At 37.8% G+C, this 17,042-nt stretch overlaps 1 protein-coding gene across 1 annotated transcript; it reads left to right on the top strand.

Moving 5' to 3' along the window:
• The first annotated feature begins 1,811 nt into the window (after positions 1-1,811).
• Positions 1,812-16,169, top strand: LOC127771546 (uncharacterized). The gene is made up of 29 exons (XM_052297471.1): positions 1,812-2,023; positions 2,167-2,341; positions 2,458-3,126; positions 3,341-3,478; positions 3,616-3,714; positions 3,838-3,963; positions 4,491-4,553; positions 4,695-4,787; positions 5,369-5,479; positions 5,655-5,818; positions 6,394-6,472; positions 6,745-6,849; positions 7,703-7,759; positions 8,078-8,122; positions 8,217-8,307; positions 8,689-8,762; positions 10,004-10,078; positions 10,165-10,252; positions 10,943-11,015; positions 12,439-12,498; positions 12,731-12,824; positions 12,973-13,071; positions 13,690-13,800; positions 14,493-14,567; positions 14,655-14,810; positions 14,899-14,979; positions 15,063-15,125; positions 15,197-15,280; positions 15,813-16,169. The coding sequence occupies exons 1-29, from the start codon at positions 1,851-1,853 to the stop codon at positions 15,921-15,923; spliced, it is 3,432 nt and encodes a 1,143-aa protein (XP_052153431.1). The 5' UTR covers positions 1,812-1,850; the 3' UTR covers positions 15,924-16,169.
• The last annotated feature ends 873 nt before the right edge of the window (positions 16,170-17,042 follow it).

Genomic DNA, 17,042 nt, shown 5'->3' with positions numbered 1-17,042 from the left:
TTGCTTGAACCGAATCACCCACCAACTATTTTATCCGATACTATATGTTTTTTCACATCACACATCTCCCATGCATTGCCATCTGCGCAGCAAAGCTAAGCATCCATGTCGCATGCGTGCGCTTCCAAGATCATCTCCACTCAATACTGATCCCATCATGATTTCGCCATTTCACCATGGCACATATATAGCCACCTCTATCTACCTGCATATGCAAAACCCTTCTCCCCTTTGCCGCCACAGCATTCGATCGATCTCCTGCCCAAGAGCTACGTGCCATGCATATGGCCGGTGCAGGCGGCAGCAACCGCGCCGTGCGGTGCGCGGCGGCCGTCGCGTTCATCATCGTCGTCGTCGTCGTGGGCTCGGCCGACGGCAGGGGCGGCGGCCGGGGCGGACACGTACTACATGGCGGCGGCGGCGGGGACGACGACCCGGGCAACTTCCGGAGCAGCATGGTGGACTGCATGATGGAGTGCGCGGCGGAGGTGGTGAGCTGCTCCAGCGCGTGCGCCGGGAAGCCCCGCGGCGAGGCGCCCACCTGCGCCGCCGACTGCGTCCACGGCGACATCAGCTGCCTCGCCGGGTGCGGCGCCCCCGCCCCGCCCGCCGCGTGACCCACCCAACCCAAAAACCACCTTCTCCCATTCACGCCCCTGCTGCGCATCGACGTTTGCGTGATGAAATGGAGTAGTATATCTGATGTGATCCACTATATATATGGAGTAACTAGTTAGTTCGATTAATTTCGATGCTGGATGTGTTTAGTATATTTACCTACTGTTTGACATATAATTAACGATTTTTAGAGTGATTAATTCTAAATACAATTTCTTTTTTTTAAATCAGCAATTTTATTATCGAGAGGTGATATGATAAATAAATAAACGGTTAATTTTGCATTCAAACAGGGTTCACCAGCTACCCTATGCATATTATAATAAATCTGGATAAAGACATATTCAAATCGCAGGATGAGATTTTGGGATGAATGAATTACATATCATTATGTATCGTCGCACCTTGTTTTGAAAATAATCTGTCCAAGAACACGGGGCTTTTATGAGATACTACCAAAACGCAAAAAGTTATAACCCACTAAATCCTAAAGCTCAACATGCAAAGATGCCACATCATCATGCATTAATAAAATACCACATCATCATGCATTAATAAAATGCCACATCATCATCCACTAACAATTATTACATTTAAACATCATGCAAGCATGTTATATTATCTATAATTTTATAATTTAATAATTTTTAGAGTTTTAAAATGTAAGCATGTCAAATCATCATTCCACATAATTTACACAATATTTCAATATATATCTTCATCATTTATGGTAATATGATATATACCTATATGGTTCATGTTCACTTAATTAGTGTTATTTCTCTTTTCTCCCATTAAATCATATCACATCAATTATTTTTAGCCTTAGATAATTAATCTATGGTCCAAACTATCTCACTCCCTTTTTTCTCTCATAAAATTGCATCATCTTACTTTTACATTTGAATCATTTATATACTATTTAAATTTAAATCATCATAAACCATATCAACTTACGTAAGTTTATATTGTTTAGCTATCTTACAAATTATTTTTATTTATCGTTATCATACTAAAATCTCACAGCAACGCTCGGGTTTTACCTAGTTTCGAGATTTACGTGCTATTTCGTGAAATTCACTTTATTTCTTTTAAAAGTACGCCTTCGAAGCACGATTACGTAATGTTTGCATTACGCGTTCAAGCTTACTTGGCTGATTTGTCTCTCGGCTGGGGCCGCGGCTTCTCCTCCCCAACCGACCGAAGTACCGAACTGACCCAATCACCCAAACATGGCGGAGGCGGGGCCCAGCCGGCCGGCCGCCGCCGCCGCCGGCGACTTCCCGGAGCTCCTCGCCTTCTGCGCCCGCGCGGAGGCCCTCATCGCCGAGCTCCTCCTCCTCTCCGACCGCGCCCCGTCGCAGTTCGCCGACCGCCGCTTCCACCCCGTCCTCTTCGACTTCCGGTCATCTCTCTCTCTCTCTTCCTCTCTCATTCTTCGACGCGGTGAAAAATTCTGCAGCTGCAAGTGTCCTCACCTTCCATTCTACCGTATTCTCGAGCGGTGAACGATTTTTTTAACCGAGATTTTCGCTTTCGCTCGCGCAGATACTTCGACTCCCCGGGCGAATTCGAGGCGAGGATCGAGGGGAACATGGAGCTGGAGGCCCTGGAAGACGAGCTCCGCGAGTCCTGCGGCTCCTACATGCGGAGGTTCTTCGCCTTGCTGGATGCCGCCGTCGCTTACCACGACGAGCTGTGCAGCTACCTCAACGACCTGCAGGTTAGGCCCGATTTGGGGAACAGCTTCATCGTTGCTGTGGACTCGTAGCACCACAGGATAGAACTTGTTAATTGAAGCCATTGGGATAAATAATTGGTACTGATTTTGTTCCGTAGGAAGGGCTGTATGTGCATTGCACATTGGATGGTGTACTGGAGAGTAACTGGGCTTGCCAATTGCTTACAGAATCGATGACTTTGTTTGGGTGTATGGCTTTGCTAATGGAGCACAGGATTAGCGGATTGCTGCGTGAGAGACTTCTGGTGGCGTATCTGCGGCACGAGCGTTGCTTCAGCTTCCCTAATGTGGAGCGCATATGCAAGCTCTGTCGTCGGCACGTGACTACACCTCCTTCGCCTGGTGCCTCCGGTTCATCGTTGCATACTGCGGAAATCATCTCTGTACAGAAGCCTGAGGACCTGCTTAGGAGGTTTCAGTTTCCTGAGCTCATTGTGGATGCTGTCATAACTTGCTTGAGAAATGGTGATGTTTACAACAATGTCCGGTTCTACCCTGATCCGCAGCACCGGACAACCGCTCTCTCATTGCAAGGTGGACACATGTATGTGTTGTTATTTTATTCTCGTGACCTTCTACACAACGGTTTGGCTATGCGGGAGATTGTTGATCGCTTCTTTAAGGACAACTGGGTGGTTCCCATCTTCTTGCATTTCTCGGTAGATTTACTTGTCTCATGGGATGCATTCAAAGAAGCGAAATCATCATTAGTTTCTTGCCTTTCTCCCACCTTCGTACGTGATCGCAGTCTATACCACTATACAAAGGTCAGTGTAGCAAAACCTTTTTGGTTTTAACAATTTTGAAGAATTGCCCTTTTCATTTTTCTAATTTTCCAGTTTAGCTCAGTGATGTGCTTCTATTCCTACTTATTGATTGTAACAAAAACTGAACTTTGGACTTTCCTCTGTTCTGTTTTATGATTGAAGCTTCCTATTTTATAACTCTTCATTTTGATTTACACACCTTATTTGGTCTCAGGTATCTTCTCTTCTAGCTGACCTGGATAGTCATATGCATGCAGTAAACAAGGAATATGTTCTGGATAATTCTCTGAATCTTCTTTCTATCATCAGAGAGTGCAATTGCACACTGCGTTGGCTTTTGCTTCACCGCATGGTAATCCCCTATGTAGGTCCTCGGAGTAGACAACCATTTCCTATTAGATAATCATTAAGCATTACTTCCATAAGATACTGGATCAGAATTAGGCCTGTGTTTCTGCCGTCTCACATTTGTAACATATAACTTCCTAGACAAATGATAAGAAGGCAAGGGACCTAGTGATCTGTTTAGGGTCATCACAACATGCTGACGAAGGGAAGCTGTTACAGCTCCTGATGAAGACTGCTAAAGTAAAGTTTCCTATCTGAAAACTTGAAATGTGTGTATTATCTTTTTTTTGGAAGAAGTGTTCTGTATTATCTTAGTCGTAGTCCAGTATTTGTTGCCTTATTTGTTTTCTTCTGTATATACAGCTTGAGTTTGAGGTGAAGGAACTGCATGCTGAACTATTGAAAACCAGAAAAAGTATGTGGTATGAGAAGAGGCATGATGCTTTGGAATGTATGAAGGACCTGTCTCAGAACTATCTTGGGACTTGGGTACGTTCTGAACTTCCAACATAGTCTTGCTAGAGACATTAAAAAGAAGAGTGCCACCTTTCACTTTTTGTCTTGGAAAATTCCAATGTTTTATCCAGTTGATAATTTCCTGTTGAGACTTGTTCATATGTTTTCATCTACACAATATTCTCTTCATTTGCACCTGCTTAATTTCCACATTGGTTGAAAATACGTTGGCCAAAATATATTTCATCCACTCTAAAGCCCCCACAAAAAGAGTTCCATTTAGTCATTTACCTTCTATAATCTGGCTGTAACAATCTATAATGCTCTGGTTCATGTTGCCAGACATTTAACATGCAGCTAGCACTGCCGAATTGCTTCGATGGGTATAAAAATAACACTCGTGCAATTTTTGCAGTTTGATAGTTTTCTACTGCATATTTTACTCTTAGTTCTTGAAAGTTAACTCTTGCAACTATTCATGGATATCATTCTATGAGGCTTATCCTAAAATGTGAATGCCTGCCTTAGGTGTTTTCTTCTTCTTATTCTTTTGACTATAGGCTGCGTCATGCAAATTAAAAAACAAGAGCATCAAAGACTGGTTGGAGCACCTGTCATCAGAGGTCAATTGCTGTTCAAATTTTCATATTTCTCTCTTTTATTTGTAGTCATGGAAGCTTCTGACAATTTTGTATGTGAGTACTAGTGGTTTCTATACTGGAGTTTTTTAATCCTGTAGATATATCTATATTTGCGACTAACAGGTTAGCTCCCTGGATTATGCCACAATTGGAAACTCCGGCAGGATAATTCATCGTGTGCTATCTACGCTAAAAGATATTGAGCTACTTCACCAAGTAAGAAGCTTCTCATCCTCTTTAACATTAATGAGCACAATTTTGATAGAACTGACCCATACCATTGTCATGTCTTCGAACTAGATAACACGATGATTAATTGTGGTGTGTGGGTGGATGTGGAGTTGCGGTTTGTGGTGACTAGGAAGAGTCGTGCTGTAGATGGAGATGGTGCATAGGTGTTAGGACCTAGGCAGCAAGAAATGGGGTTCTGTAAATGATGGCATACCACCAGTCCACCATGGTTGCTAAGTTCACAAGACAACAAAAAGGGCAATTCCATGTGTGACCTGGACTTGCTTCTTATTTTAACTAGAATTGGCCGTTCCTTGATTTTGTGTTGACCAAAATATTGTTTAGATTCTGGGAAAAAAGTTAATGCAGAAAATGAGGATACTGCCCTGAATTGTTGAAACTTATGGGATGGCACTTTGGGAGCTAATAGTAATACATCTTGGCTTTTGAGCAGTGTTAGAACTGTGCATGCAATGGGAGACTTGGCATGCCCACTAATATTTTTTCTTTTGAATATGCTTTTCAGATATCCATATTTATTAGTTTTTTCTGACTAAATAATGCAGATCAAAGAGAATATACAGATAAAGCATGGCTTCTCCAAAATACAGAAGAATCTTCATGATATGATAAAAGTTCTAAACCTAAACCAAGAGTCCATAAGTGTTTTCTCAGTGGTAAGAGTTGTATCTGAGATCTGTGTCCATTCTATGAAACAATTGTATTTATCATGTTGCTAATATGCTCAGCATTGGTGAGTTACTTCTCCAAAATTGGAATGTTGGGATATTACAAAATTGCTGTCCTTTTAAGCTTAGCCGTCAACAATAACCATATGCTTCTCTCTCTCAGATTACTGATGGTAAGTATGCATGGGGTTATCTTACTTATTTTGAGGAACTTCTTAAGAAGAAGATCAGTCAAGATCCATCAGAGTCTTTATTTTTGCATACGATGTTTCTTAAATTTCAATCATGGTTGGATGCACCGCTGCAGAGGATCAAGCAGTATGAAAGGTTTCTCTCCTGATCTAGTCATTTAATAGGAAGTGCTGTTAATGCTAGCATGGTGTTCCAGATTGTTCTCTATGTTATTATTAGTTATGTTTTTATGACTGGTAATAACAAGCTCTCAACTTTGGTAAACAAACTATGTTTTGAAAGAATTGGTAAACAAACTATTGCTTCTAAGGTCACAATGTATGACATATTGTTGTATATTGTGCCATGTTGAATGCATTCAGTAAACATACTGGAAGTCATTTCTTTGTTGTTCCATTTAAGGGAAAGATAGTGTTCTGGATGTATTAAAGTATCCTCATTTCAATTGTTGCATGAGTTTATTGCATGGTTTAGATATTTCACTACATTATTATTTAGTAACAAAGTTGTGACTTGTGAGTTACATGAATTGATAACCCCCTTTTTTGGTGAGTTTGTTTCGGCACGAGTTGCTATAATTAGAGAAATTCCTTTTCCTTCGTTGTATAAATACTCTCCGTATCAATTTATCATATATGTTGATGTGTTGAACTCATACTTATGGAATATGTAGATCTTACTTCTGAATTTCAATTGTCAAAACTTGACAGTCCAGATCTTCAATATGTCTCAACCTACTATGCTTCAAAGTATGCAGCTAAAATATTTGCAGTTCTAGATATTATCCCGGTGAGTTTCTGGATTAAGGTGCTTCCGTCTGTTTATTTCTAGCCAAACATGATATTATGATAGTGCTATCATAGTAAGGTGCTCACTTGGTAACGTGTAATACATGCTAGGGTTTTATTTGGGAATATATTGATTTTGGTAGACAATGATGCTCTTATTATCCTTTACTTTATATCTTTCTTAGCAGTTTATGCTCCATTAGTCTACAGAATTGCCTTAATAAGAATCGTTTGGTGGTCTCATGTACATTCATTTTCTTTCAAAATGCGCAGGCTATATTGCTTAAAATTTCTATTGATGTGGATTACATCAATGCTGAACAGTCCACTCATCTAATAAATCGCATCAACAAGGAAACATTGGAAGATCTCATGCAGGTGTTTGCATTATAATTTTACCTTATTCTATCAATTTCTTTTGGTATTTTAAAGGTTCAAAGCTATTGCACATGAGAAAATGGATGCACTATTATTATTTCAAATATTATTTTCATTGAACGCCGTGTGATCAAGTGCTGCCCTTTATTCCCCCTAAATATATCTATTCATTTACCTTTGCTAAGAAACTTGTGGTTGATTGAGAAACATAAACACCAATTTTGCTTGTGTTTAGATATTTGAATACTTGGTACATGCTTGATAGGATCATTATTGTTTCCTGCATATCCTAAGTAAGTGCTCTGTGCAATATATTACTTATGTTTTGATTTACTTTATATCATGGATAAACCCCCTTTTTTGTAAAAAAAAAAAAAGTTTCTTCATATCACGGATAAAAAGATAACTTTTCAACATACTATTAGAAATGGAAGATAGACACACTTGTTTTGGCTGGTTGGCTGGGTTTTATAGAAAGAAAAAAGAAAAAGGAAACTGTGCCAAGGTGGTGGGAACTGGTCTCATTTTTCTCATGAAACATGAGCCACTGCAAAATTCAGCATCTAAATATCCCCTGGATCCAATACTGGGTGACTTTTATTTTTGGAAATGACATTGGTTATTAAAAATATTAGATCTCTGGGCTCAGATGAAACATTAGGGACAGTTGCTGAAATTTCGTGACGTTACCTGTTGTCTTACTGAGATGTCATTTTAGCTCCACGCATACAGACCTAAGAAGTAAGAAGATATGAAATATGTTTTTCTTGACATATGTCGCCCCTATTCAAAGATAGAGTAAGGTTCTTTACTTCGTTGTTATTTTGTTTCTTATGTTCTCTACTTTTCACAGTTGGATCAACAACTATGCCAAGCACAGCAGGCTGCCAAACTATGCATTGTTTCGGAGGTACCTATTGTTTCTTTTCCAAGGATTCGTCGGAACTTGTTAATATGTGCATTATTTGCCACCATATAATCTTTTACTAGCCTAACCAAAGAAGAACAATCTAAGAAGCTGGATAATTTAAGTAAAGAGACTACCTATAAGGCTATAGCTCTTTGTATTCAGTAGACATTTTTTTATCTAAGCAAAACTGGTTGAATTTCTTTTTGATTGGCTTGGAGGTATCAAACTTGGGAATTGGGATATAACTCGATAATGATATATTCTGTAATTGCTTGGTTCAGTAACATGTAAATATTGTGATATCTTATGATAATGCAGGGCCTTTTGAACATGTCAAAGAACTTTGATGGCCTTATAGATCTGGTGTGTGCTTATCTTTGCTCGTAGATTTGGTTCAACTCTCTGACATAGTTCTTCCCTTTCAATCATGCTTTTTTACATCCTATTTTGTATGAAGAATTTAAGTGGATGGCTTAAGCAAATGATAAAAAAGGAGTTAGTAAGCCAACTACAAGGCAAGCTGAAAGCCTTATCATTGCTCATTTATGGTATGGAATCAAAATACACTGAACTAACATTTTACTCTTCTGGGCCTATGTGATTATATTTTTTGTTTAAGTATTGTTGTTAGAATTGGTGCACACACTTCTAGAGTTGTAGTGAAAAAAATATTCAACTTTACGTTAATCATAAATACAACTTTGTAATCTTATACTTCATTGCAAAAAAGATGTGGTATAATTGTAGAAGAAACTGTTGATTCTGTACATTTTCTCAACAACTATGCTGACGATGATTATATATGCCATCCTTTAAGAACTACATTCAGAACTATTTGTATTTGGAGCTGTTTTTCTTTTCAAAAAAAAAAAAATCAATGGAGTAACTGGATTAATATGTGATTCTGTGTGTTTTACACTTCTGAGCAGGTGATATAGAAGGCAATCTCATGTCATTGTCAAATTATATGCTTTCACAGATGCAGAGAATGGAATTCCTACAGGTATTTTTAGTGAATCTTACATTTTTCTTTCTTTGCTTTTAGAAATATCCATTAGTATACACCAGTCTTCAGTTAATACAACCATGTAAGTCAATTAATTAGAAGAGGTGACTCGGCATTAGTTTTCTTATTTAAGGTGTAAAAGAATGTGTTTGAAGTTTCTATGAATGGAGCTGATGTACCGAATAGTCAGATGAACACCCATAAGTGAGAATTTATTTTGTATGTACCAGCCTAATGATTTGCCTCCTGATGAAAGTAGGGTGATCAATGACTTAGGCTTTCAGTGCTCATGGTTAGCGGGAACATATCTTGTGCACACAAGTTTCGCGTGCACACTCTGTGCATACCAACTAACAAATGTCACTGAAAAATCTAGAAAATATTGTGCATATACTTTCAATAGTATTACACCTACATGTAAAATCTTAACCTCAAATTCATTATATTTTAGCTGTAACGAAAAAAAAAATCTGGCAGTCTTAAGGCTATAAATCCATAGAATTTTGTGTTTTATGTTACTCTCTATGTAGGATGAATTTGAAGGTGGGACTTTACACGTAGATGTAATACTAATGAATGTACATGTACTATTTTTTCTAGATTTTACGGTGACATTTGTTAATTGGTGTGCACGGTGTGTACACGTGAGAACTTGTGTGCATATGAATATGATATATGTTCTCCTGGTTAGCCATAGATTGGGTCAGTAACAATATTTGCTGATTTTTGAAATCAATATGTGTTCATTCTTTCTGGAATCTAGCTGCACAAGTTGGTGTGTTTTTGGTTTGGCTATGGCCAGGACCCAAGTAACTAAAGAGTTACCAGGCATGGTCAACTTTACATACATTGTTATAAAGAGGGCCTTGCCAAGTATCCCATTCCTTTTAGTTGACAATGATATGGGCATTTCCACCAGTATCTGTGCTTAAAAAACACATGTTCCCTTGAAAATAACACATATCTAATGGTTTCTTCTAGTATGTTAAGATATTGATGCATATTTGCCTTTATCAGCACAAAGTTGGCCATAGAACACAGCTTAGTTTGACTAAGAAAGACTCACAATCCATATTCGATATGTGGTTGTTTAGTAAGTTATGAGGTTCTTATTGAGCTGAGAGCTAATTAGTGTCGGGAATCTTTAGTGTGCATTCATATAGTTTCATGCATTTTGTCCTTAATAGTTCATGAGCTACTGAAACTGATCTTTATTTTTGTTTCATGCATCATTGTAGCACATACTGCACATTGACGGGTGTTCAATCTGGGAAGAAACATTGACTGCTGTGCTAGAAGAATGTGCTAAAAGGGTATGCGAGTATCTCCCCGATTACCCTTACTATTTCCGTTACCATTCAGATTAGTCATACTTCTTTACCTTTTCTGTCTACAACAGGAGGTCTTAGAGTTTATGGGATGCATGCAACCATCCACTAATATGGTGAAACCATCGAATCATATGTCCAACCCGGGCACTTTTTTTGGTAATATTTTAGATTAATACACCTTAGAGCAGCGAGCTCCTAGTAATTGCAGCGTGCAAAATAAGTTGTGCATGTCAATTTACTGATTTATCCTCTATTCCCTTCGTTTTCACATATCTCCCCTGCATTGATAAGCAGCTTAACAACATATCACTCTGGTATCTCCAAGGTGTATTCAGCAGAGGGAAATAATAGAAATACCCTTAGACTTGAATTGTCCACCCATGGATCTGGAAAGTGGTTACGGACTAGCTCTTTGATTAACTTATGACTATTTTTTGGACCCAGGGAATCTACCCCCCCCCCCACCAAAATAATAATAATAATAATAATAATAATAATAATAATAATAATAATAACAATAATAATAAATAAAATAATTTCTCAAGCAAAGAAATTTCTTCATGGCTCAACATTTGCGCAAGGATATTCAGGTTTCACTGAACAACATAGATTTGTCATTTGTCATAAATGTATTGGACTGTCAGTAATCAATAGTCTTATGTTTTAGTAAACTTTTGATTTTCTGGCCTATTCTTTGTCAAATGCCTAGCCACTTAGCCAAATGTCTGCAATGCATACAAATTTCTGGCTGGACTCAGTCCAAAATTTAATCAGCTAAAAACGAACCACTGGTTTTAACAAAGCCCAACAAATCTTTCAGAATTCATTTTTTCTGTCATATCACAGGTCACCTGCTGCAATATATAGTTCATTCAACGGATCCATCGCGCTCCATGTTTATAGAGGCTATGATGGGTTGGTAAGCATCTTCTTCCTTGATGTACTATTTCTGCAATTACTCTACACAACAAAAGCATTTTCCGACCATACTGACTAGCATAGTAAACCACCAAAGGCTTGGGTGCTTATTGATTCACGTGAAATAATTGTTTTTAGGGTAAAACAAAAAGTGATTGGCTTTTGTTTAAACAAAAAGTAATTATTTGATTGGCAAAACAAATAATTGTCCGTTCAATGTTTAAGCATATGCAAAGTATGATTTTGAAACTCTTAGAGATCCCCAAAACTGCTCTATAATACTATTATGGCTTTAGGCTCTAAGTTGGCTTCTAGCATTGCATTGGAGCGTCAAAGACATGTTTGATAAATTTGTGTGGGTCACAATCTAGTGACTTTGGGTAATTAAGTTGTGCCTGCTCTTATAAATGGAGTGTTCATATTTTTCTTATTAGTCAGTCACTAGGATGTAGGCAGAAAATATAACTGTGATATCATGGTTTGATAATTCACCTCTGATGGACCAATTCAGATTATCTAGTTAATGCATAATGTTTGTGCTTCTTGAATCTATCATATTATAGGCCTGATTTGACCAGTCTATTTAGCATAGGGTGTTGTGATGCCTATGGATTGAAGCTAGTACTCATGGATTCTTGTCAGGATCCCCTGGTTCTATGCACATCAGGCAACTTTTCACCAGAGCTGATGGTTTTCAAACAACTCATCAACTGTGCTTTGCTGAAATGTCTTACTGCAGTGTTATTCCTTAGTTTGCCAGAAATAAATTTTAATCCATCAACTTAAGGCATCCTACTGAAATTGACTGACCATCTTCAACCTGTATGGACAGAGTGCACATAAAACCTTCATGTTAGTGCTGCAACTTTTGAGTCCTTGAACCAAACATGCAAAAAGGAAATGCAAAACATGAACTACAATAAACAATTGTTCTTAGGTTAGTTTTATTTTTGACAATGCTGCTTGAGATGCTCGCAAGTTACAAGCAGAAACTAATTTGCCATCTAAAATTTGGCAGGTTATATAATTGTGTTATATAACTTTCAAGCTAGATAGACAATCAAAATGATGATGATGGGCAAATTACATAACCTGCCCAATTTTTAGTAATTGTCTAAATGATGATGATGGGCAAATTACAAAATGTATACTAAACTAGAAGCCAAATGTATTCCATCTAAAATTGCTCCTAGTTTAGTATACATTTTGCTGGACATGATGATGGAACACTGATGCTCACTGAACTAACTTCGCACTGCTTTCTTTTACCCTATTTCTAAACACCTTTGCCACGGCTATGAGAGTATGAACTTAGCATCGATCATCTGTTTAACTATGTAAAAATCCACATGTTCCTACCATTGGTTTCACCATCTGTTCTTTATTATGTGATTTGCCTGTTGACTTATGGTATTTGGCTCCAGGTTTGATGCAGGAGGAAATGAATTGCTTGGTATGCGCTTCTTTCATTTGCTGGAATCATGGTAACTTCTGATCCTATCAGCTGAGTGAAACATGGAAGTATGGAACTATAAGTAAACTTCTGCTTAGGAACTCATACAAAGCAGAATTCTGTTTTCACATTGCATTGTGCGCTTCTTTATTCTGGATATCAGCAACGGTCTTCATTTGTTCAAAATTTTCTTCTACTCACATGTTTTGGCATACTAGATTCTTTTGTTATGGCTCCTGATATGCAAATGTACTTTTCTTCAGTGTGGGACAAGTTGGATTAGCTTGCTTGGATTCCTTAATACATGTACTAGTAAAGCAGAGTGTGGAGCATGCAATGAAAGATTTACATACATTGGTATGTTTTAGCACTTTTAGTGGCAGCAACATGAAACATTTACAGATGTTGAATATTCTTCTATATGCTGTTGTTTCCATCTTATTTTATTATGAATATTATATCGTCGTTCACTCATTCATAATGAGATTGCTTCTTTTGGCTTTAGGTTGATGTTAAATGTCGAGAGGAATTGAATAAGCTGGATGATCTACTGGGGCCTCCCATGTCCATTCCTCTGATGGGTTGGTCATCATATAAGGAAATGGTATATGTTCCATGTTTATCAAAATTTTGATTAGCCAGAAGCTGTATAGCAGAAATATGCATCTGCTTTCCTTTATTGCTAGTGCTTACAGGTTTTTTAGTTCCCTATGCACATGATATAATCCTCTTTTTCCTTGATTCCATGCACTCATGTCTATATTAGAGTAAGTTTATTGTAATGAACCTGTAAACTTCCTAGTTATATTATTATGTTTACTATTGCCAATACAAAAGGCTTGTTATTTTATCAGATTTTCTTGTTTCAAGACCAAATACATTTATGTTTCTTATGGTGCATTACAGAGTCTTAGTTGTAGACCAAATACCTTTGGGACTTTTAGAAATTGATATGGTTAAAGACTTGAAGGATGCGTGGCTCTTGCAATTTTATTTGCTTGCTTATCATAGGGTTTGTTGAGTAAAAATACAAAAGGGTTGCCAATTTATTGTATTTTTACAGAACTAATTTGGTGAGAACTCATGTGTGTAAATTGTCATAGGTTTAGCACAATGCGAAGTCTGTTGAATAACCAGTGCAATGAAGAACACTTTGTGAACATCAATGCATACCTGAATGTGCCGCCATACTAATTTACAGTGCCTTCTTCCTTCTACATAGGTGAAGATGTTGCATTCATCATGGGGACCACTGGTTGAGAAATTAGCAACAATCGGACAGCTGCAATTGGTTCGAAATCTCGTGTCCTTTAAATTGAGATCAGCATGCAAGGTAATGAAGGCCAACCTTTTATTGTACCACAGCTATTTCTTATGAAACTTCTTCTGATGTACCCAAATAGTAAGTTAGAGTTATTTGTGACAAATAGAATCATCATAAATTTGGGACCTGTGCTGGCACCTATTCAGCTACCAACCATTAATGGTCCGCTGCCAACTATACATCATTGCTTTACATAAAAAAAAACTATACATCATTGCTTTATTAGTAACAAATATTCAATCAACAAATATGGAATAAAAAATCATATACACTCTTCAGAATCAACAGCAAAGCGTGGCAACAAAGTGAGATAATATGAAATCATCATCTAGGAAAGCCTTAGGGTGAGCTTTGTTATATGACCAATACACAATTCAGATAAAAGAAAATACAGATATACCAACAATCGCTTTCTTAATATTTTAAAATAAAAAATTAAAGTTCAAATTTGTAACTTTTCACATTGATATTTTATTTGCCAGTTTAGGCCGATATCGCGACCACCGGGTACATTGTTTTTCTTCCTTGTTCTGAATCAGGATTCACTTTTTTTATCTATGTGCTGCTTGATATCTTTGCCAACCAGTCAAGAAACGATCACTTCCATTACTTGATTTCTGGATCTATGATAGTTCCTCTGCTCCATTGTCATAATCTCATCTCCCTTTTAATCTAAACCATAACTGTGATATTTCTGGTAGGTCAGAGCAAACACTATAAGCTCGGCTGTGGACATTTTGTCATCTTCAGTTTGTTTGCAGAATGGGAGGTTTGAGGTCAGCTTCAACAATAATCCACTTGTGACATTATTTTCTACAGCTGTGTTCTGATTCAGTAATATGACTCTGTGATTGTGCACTCAGACAGGGGCCGAGGATCACAATGTCAGACTCTTCCTTAACAATATAAAGGATCAGCAGAACTTTTGCGGCTTACTTTCACCTCTTCATGCTATCTATATTTCTGAAGAGCCTCCAATGTTCTTGACCAGATTGCTGTGCATCTTTTCCATATCGCAGGTTTATTTACAAACAAGTAGGGAAAAATACGAACCATAGTTCCAATCTTCAATAAACTCATGCAAACTCTCTTTTGATTCTAATGCAGTTACCAAAATATGTTCTTGACATTCACTTGGGCAGTTTGACCAATCCACTAAAGAAATCTGTAGCTGATTTCTCTGCTCTGGTATACAGCTCTCTAGTACCTTGTAGCTGGAATATAGAATTCATTTTGCTGTTACACATTTACATATTTTGTATATCTGCCAGGTCATAGGGCTTGGTACACTTCTGCAGCAGTTTGGTCCTTCCCATATAACCCAGTATATTGAGGTACTGTTATGTTGCTATCTTTGTCTGTTCTTACACGTGCTCAGCAGTGATTATAATCTGTCTGGTTTCAGTTTATGATTCAATATATACGGATGGCAGAAGCAGCATTTAATCCCACACCTGTTACAAACAAGGGATCTGCTCATTCCTCTGAGGTATAACTTGTTATATAGTTTTGGTCATTCCGTCTATAATTAGTGCTTTCTGTTTTTCATCTACTCCCTCCGTCCCATAATATAAGGGATTTTGAGTTTTTACTTGCAACATTTGACCACTCGTCTTATTCAAAATTTTTTGAAATTATTATTTATTTTATTTGACTTACTTTATTATCTACAGTACTTTAAGCACAACTTTTCATTTTTTATATTTGCAAAAAAAAATTGAATAAGACGAGTGGTCAAACGTTGCAATCATAAACTTAAAATCTCTTATATTGTGGGACGGAGGGAGTATTTAATTAGTACCATATGCACAGCACGTTAGACACATCTATTGCTTTTATACCTAGAAACTAATTTCATTCCAATGCTAGTAGTGCTCACTTTGCAACTCAAGCCCTAACTGAGTTCCAGTTTTATTTCCCCCATACTTTACACAGTAAATTCCTGTTTTTCACTTTTTGGTAGAATTCCAGTTTTATTTCGCCCATACTTTACGCTTCATCTGTGATCACATTTTTTGCAGGCACCAAAGGCGTTATATTGGGTGATGTCCTTCTGCAAGTACATGGATATCTCCATGGATTTAGTCGATTCATGCTTACCATCTTCCTCTCTGGCTATCCTGCAATCCTGACCCTTCTGTTGTAGTTATACATAGGTTTACAAAATCGGTTAAGCCTTAGAACTGTTAGCTTTTGAGCTTTTCTTCTCCATTCCATGATCCAGGGTTTATAACTTACGAGGTCGCAATGGTGCTAGTTGACACTTGACAGTGCCCTGACCCTGAAATGCTGCAAGTGCAGTAGCTCTAGTGGGATTCTCAGTACAGCTACGCTTTTGGTGGTAAAATGAAATGGAGTAGAGTGCGTACTGTTGAACATTCATGTGAGTTTTTCATCAGGGACTTGCGGTTATTTTCATGCGAGATTTTCTTAACCCTATCTTGTATTTTGGTGTGCTGAGCCAGTCAGAGACTACATAGTGGGAAGCTGGCCCATAAAAGTTAAATAATAGATTTGACAGTATTATCCATCAGTTTTATGGGAGACTAAATTTTACATATGCATGCGCGTTCATGCAGTATGCAGTCGGGGTTGTTTGAAAGCCTCTGACGATATTTCAAGTGTGTACAGAGGACGCACATACATGTGTATTTATGATGAACGCGGATGCTCAAAACGCGCACATTCACTCTGCTCTTAGGAGCACATTCGAAAGACTGAACTATAATATTTTAAGATTGTTAGATTCATTATGGGTGTCTCATTGTTGACAGGTATATTGTCTATGCATTCTAGGATTTTGAACTTAGATGGATTGGTTTCACCATAACAAATTTAATAATCAGTTAAGTTAAGCTCACCTTGCATAAATAAGAGCAATTGTTGGTCAAAGTATTGTCGCAACAAAACAAAATGTGTTCTACATTTTAAATCCGAGAGAGTAAGGATGTGTTTGGTTGCATGCCTCAGAACGTATCAGATTCGTTTGGTTCATATCATAATTATGGCTCGTCACATTTCCTCTATATGACCCCAAATGTCACAAAGTCATTCTTAACAAAACTTGTCGCTAGCATTTTGCTAGCCACACTTTGTGGCAGCACACCTTGCTCCTTTGGTGTGGTTTAGCAAAATCACTTAGCAACCAAACAAATGCGTTTGGATCACATGCGTCTGTCTGTGATTTTCAAATGATCCCATGGCATCCTTTAGAATGGAGGAATTTAAGAGAAATTGAGCTAAACTATGTG

Source organism: Oryza glaberrima, chromosome 4, assembly GCF_000147395.1.
Source record: "Oryza glaberrima chromosome 4, OglaRS2, whole genome shotgun sequence".
NCBI lineage: Eukaryota > Viridiplantae > Streptophyta > Magnoliopsida > Poales > Poaceae > Oryza > Oryza glaberrima.
Note: the sequence above shows the minus strand (reverse complement) of the source record. Positions and strands in the feature narration are given on the sequence as shown.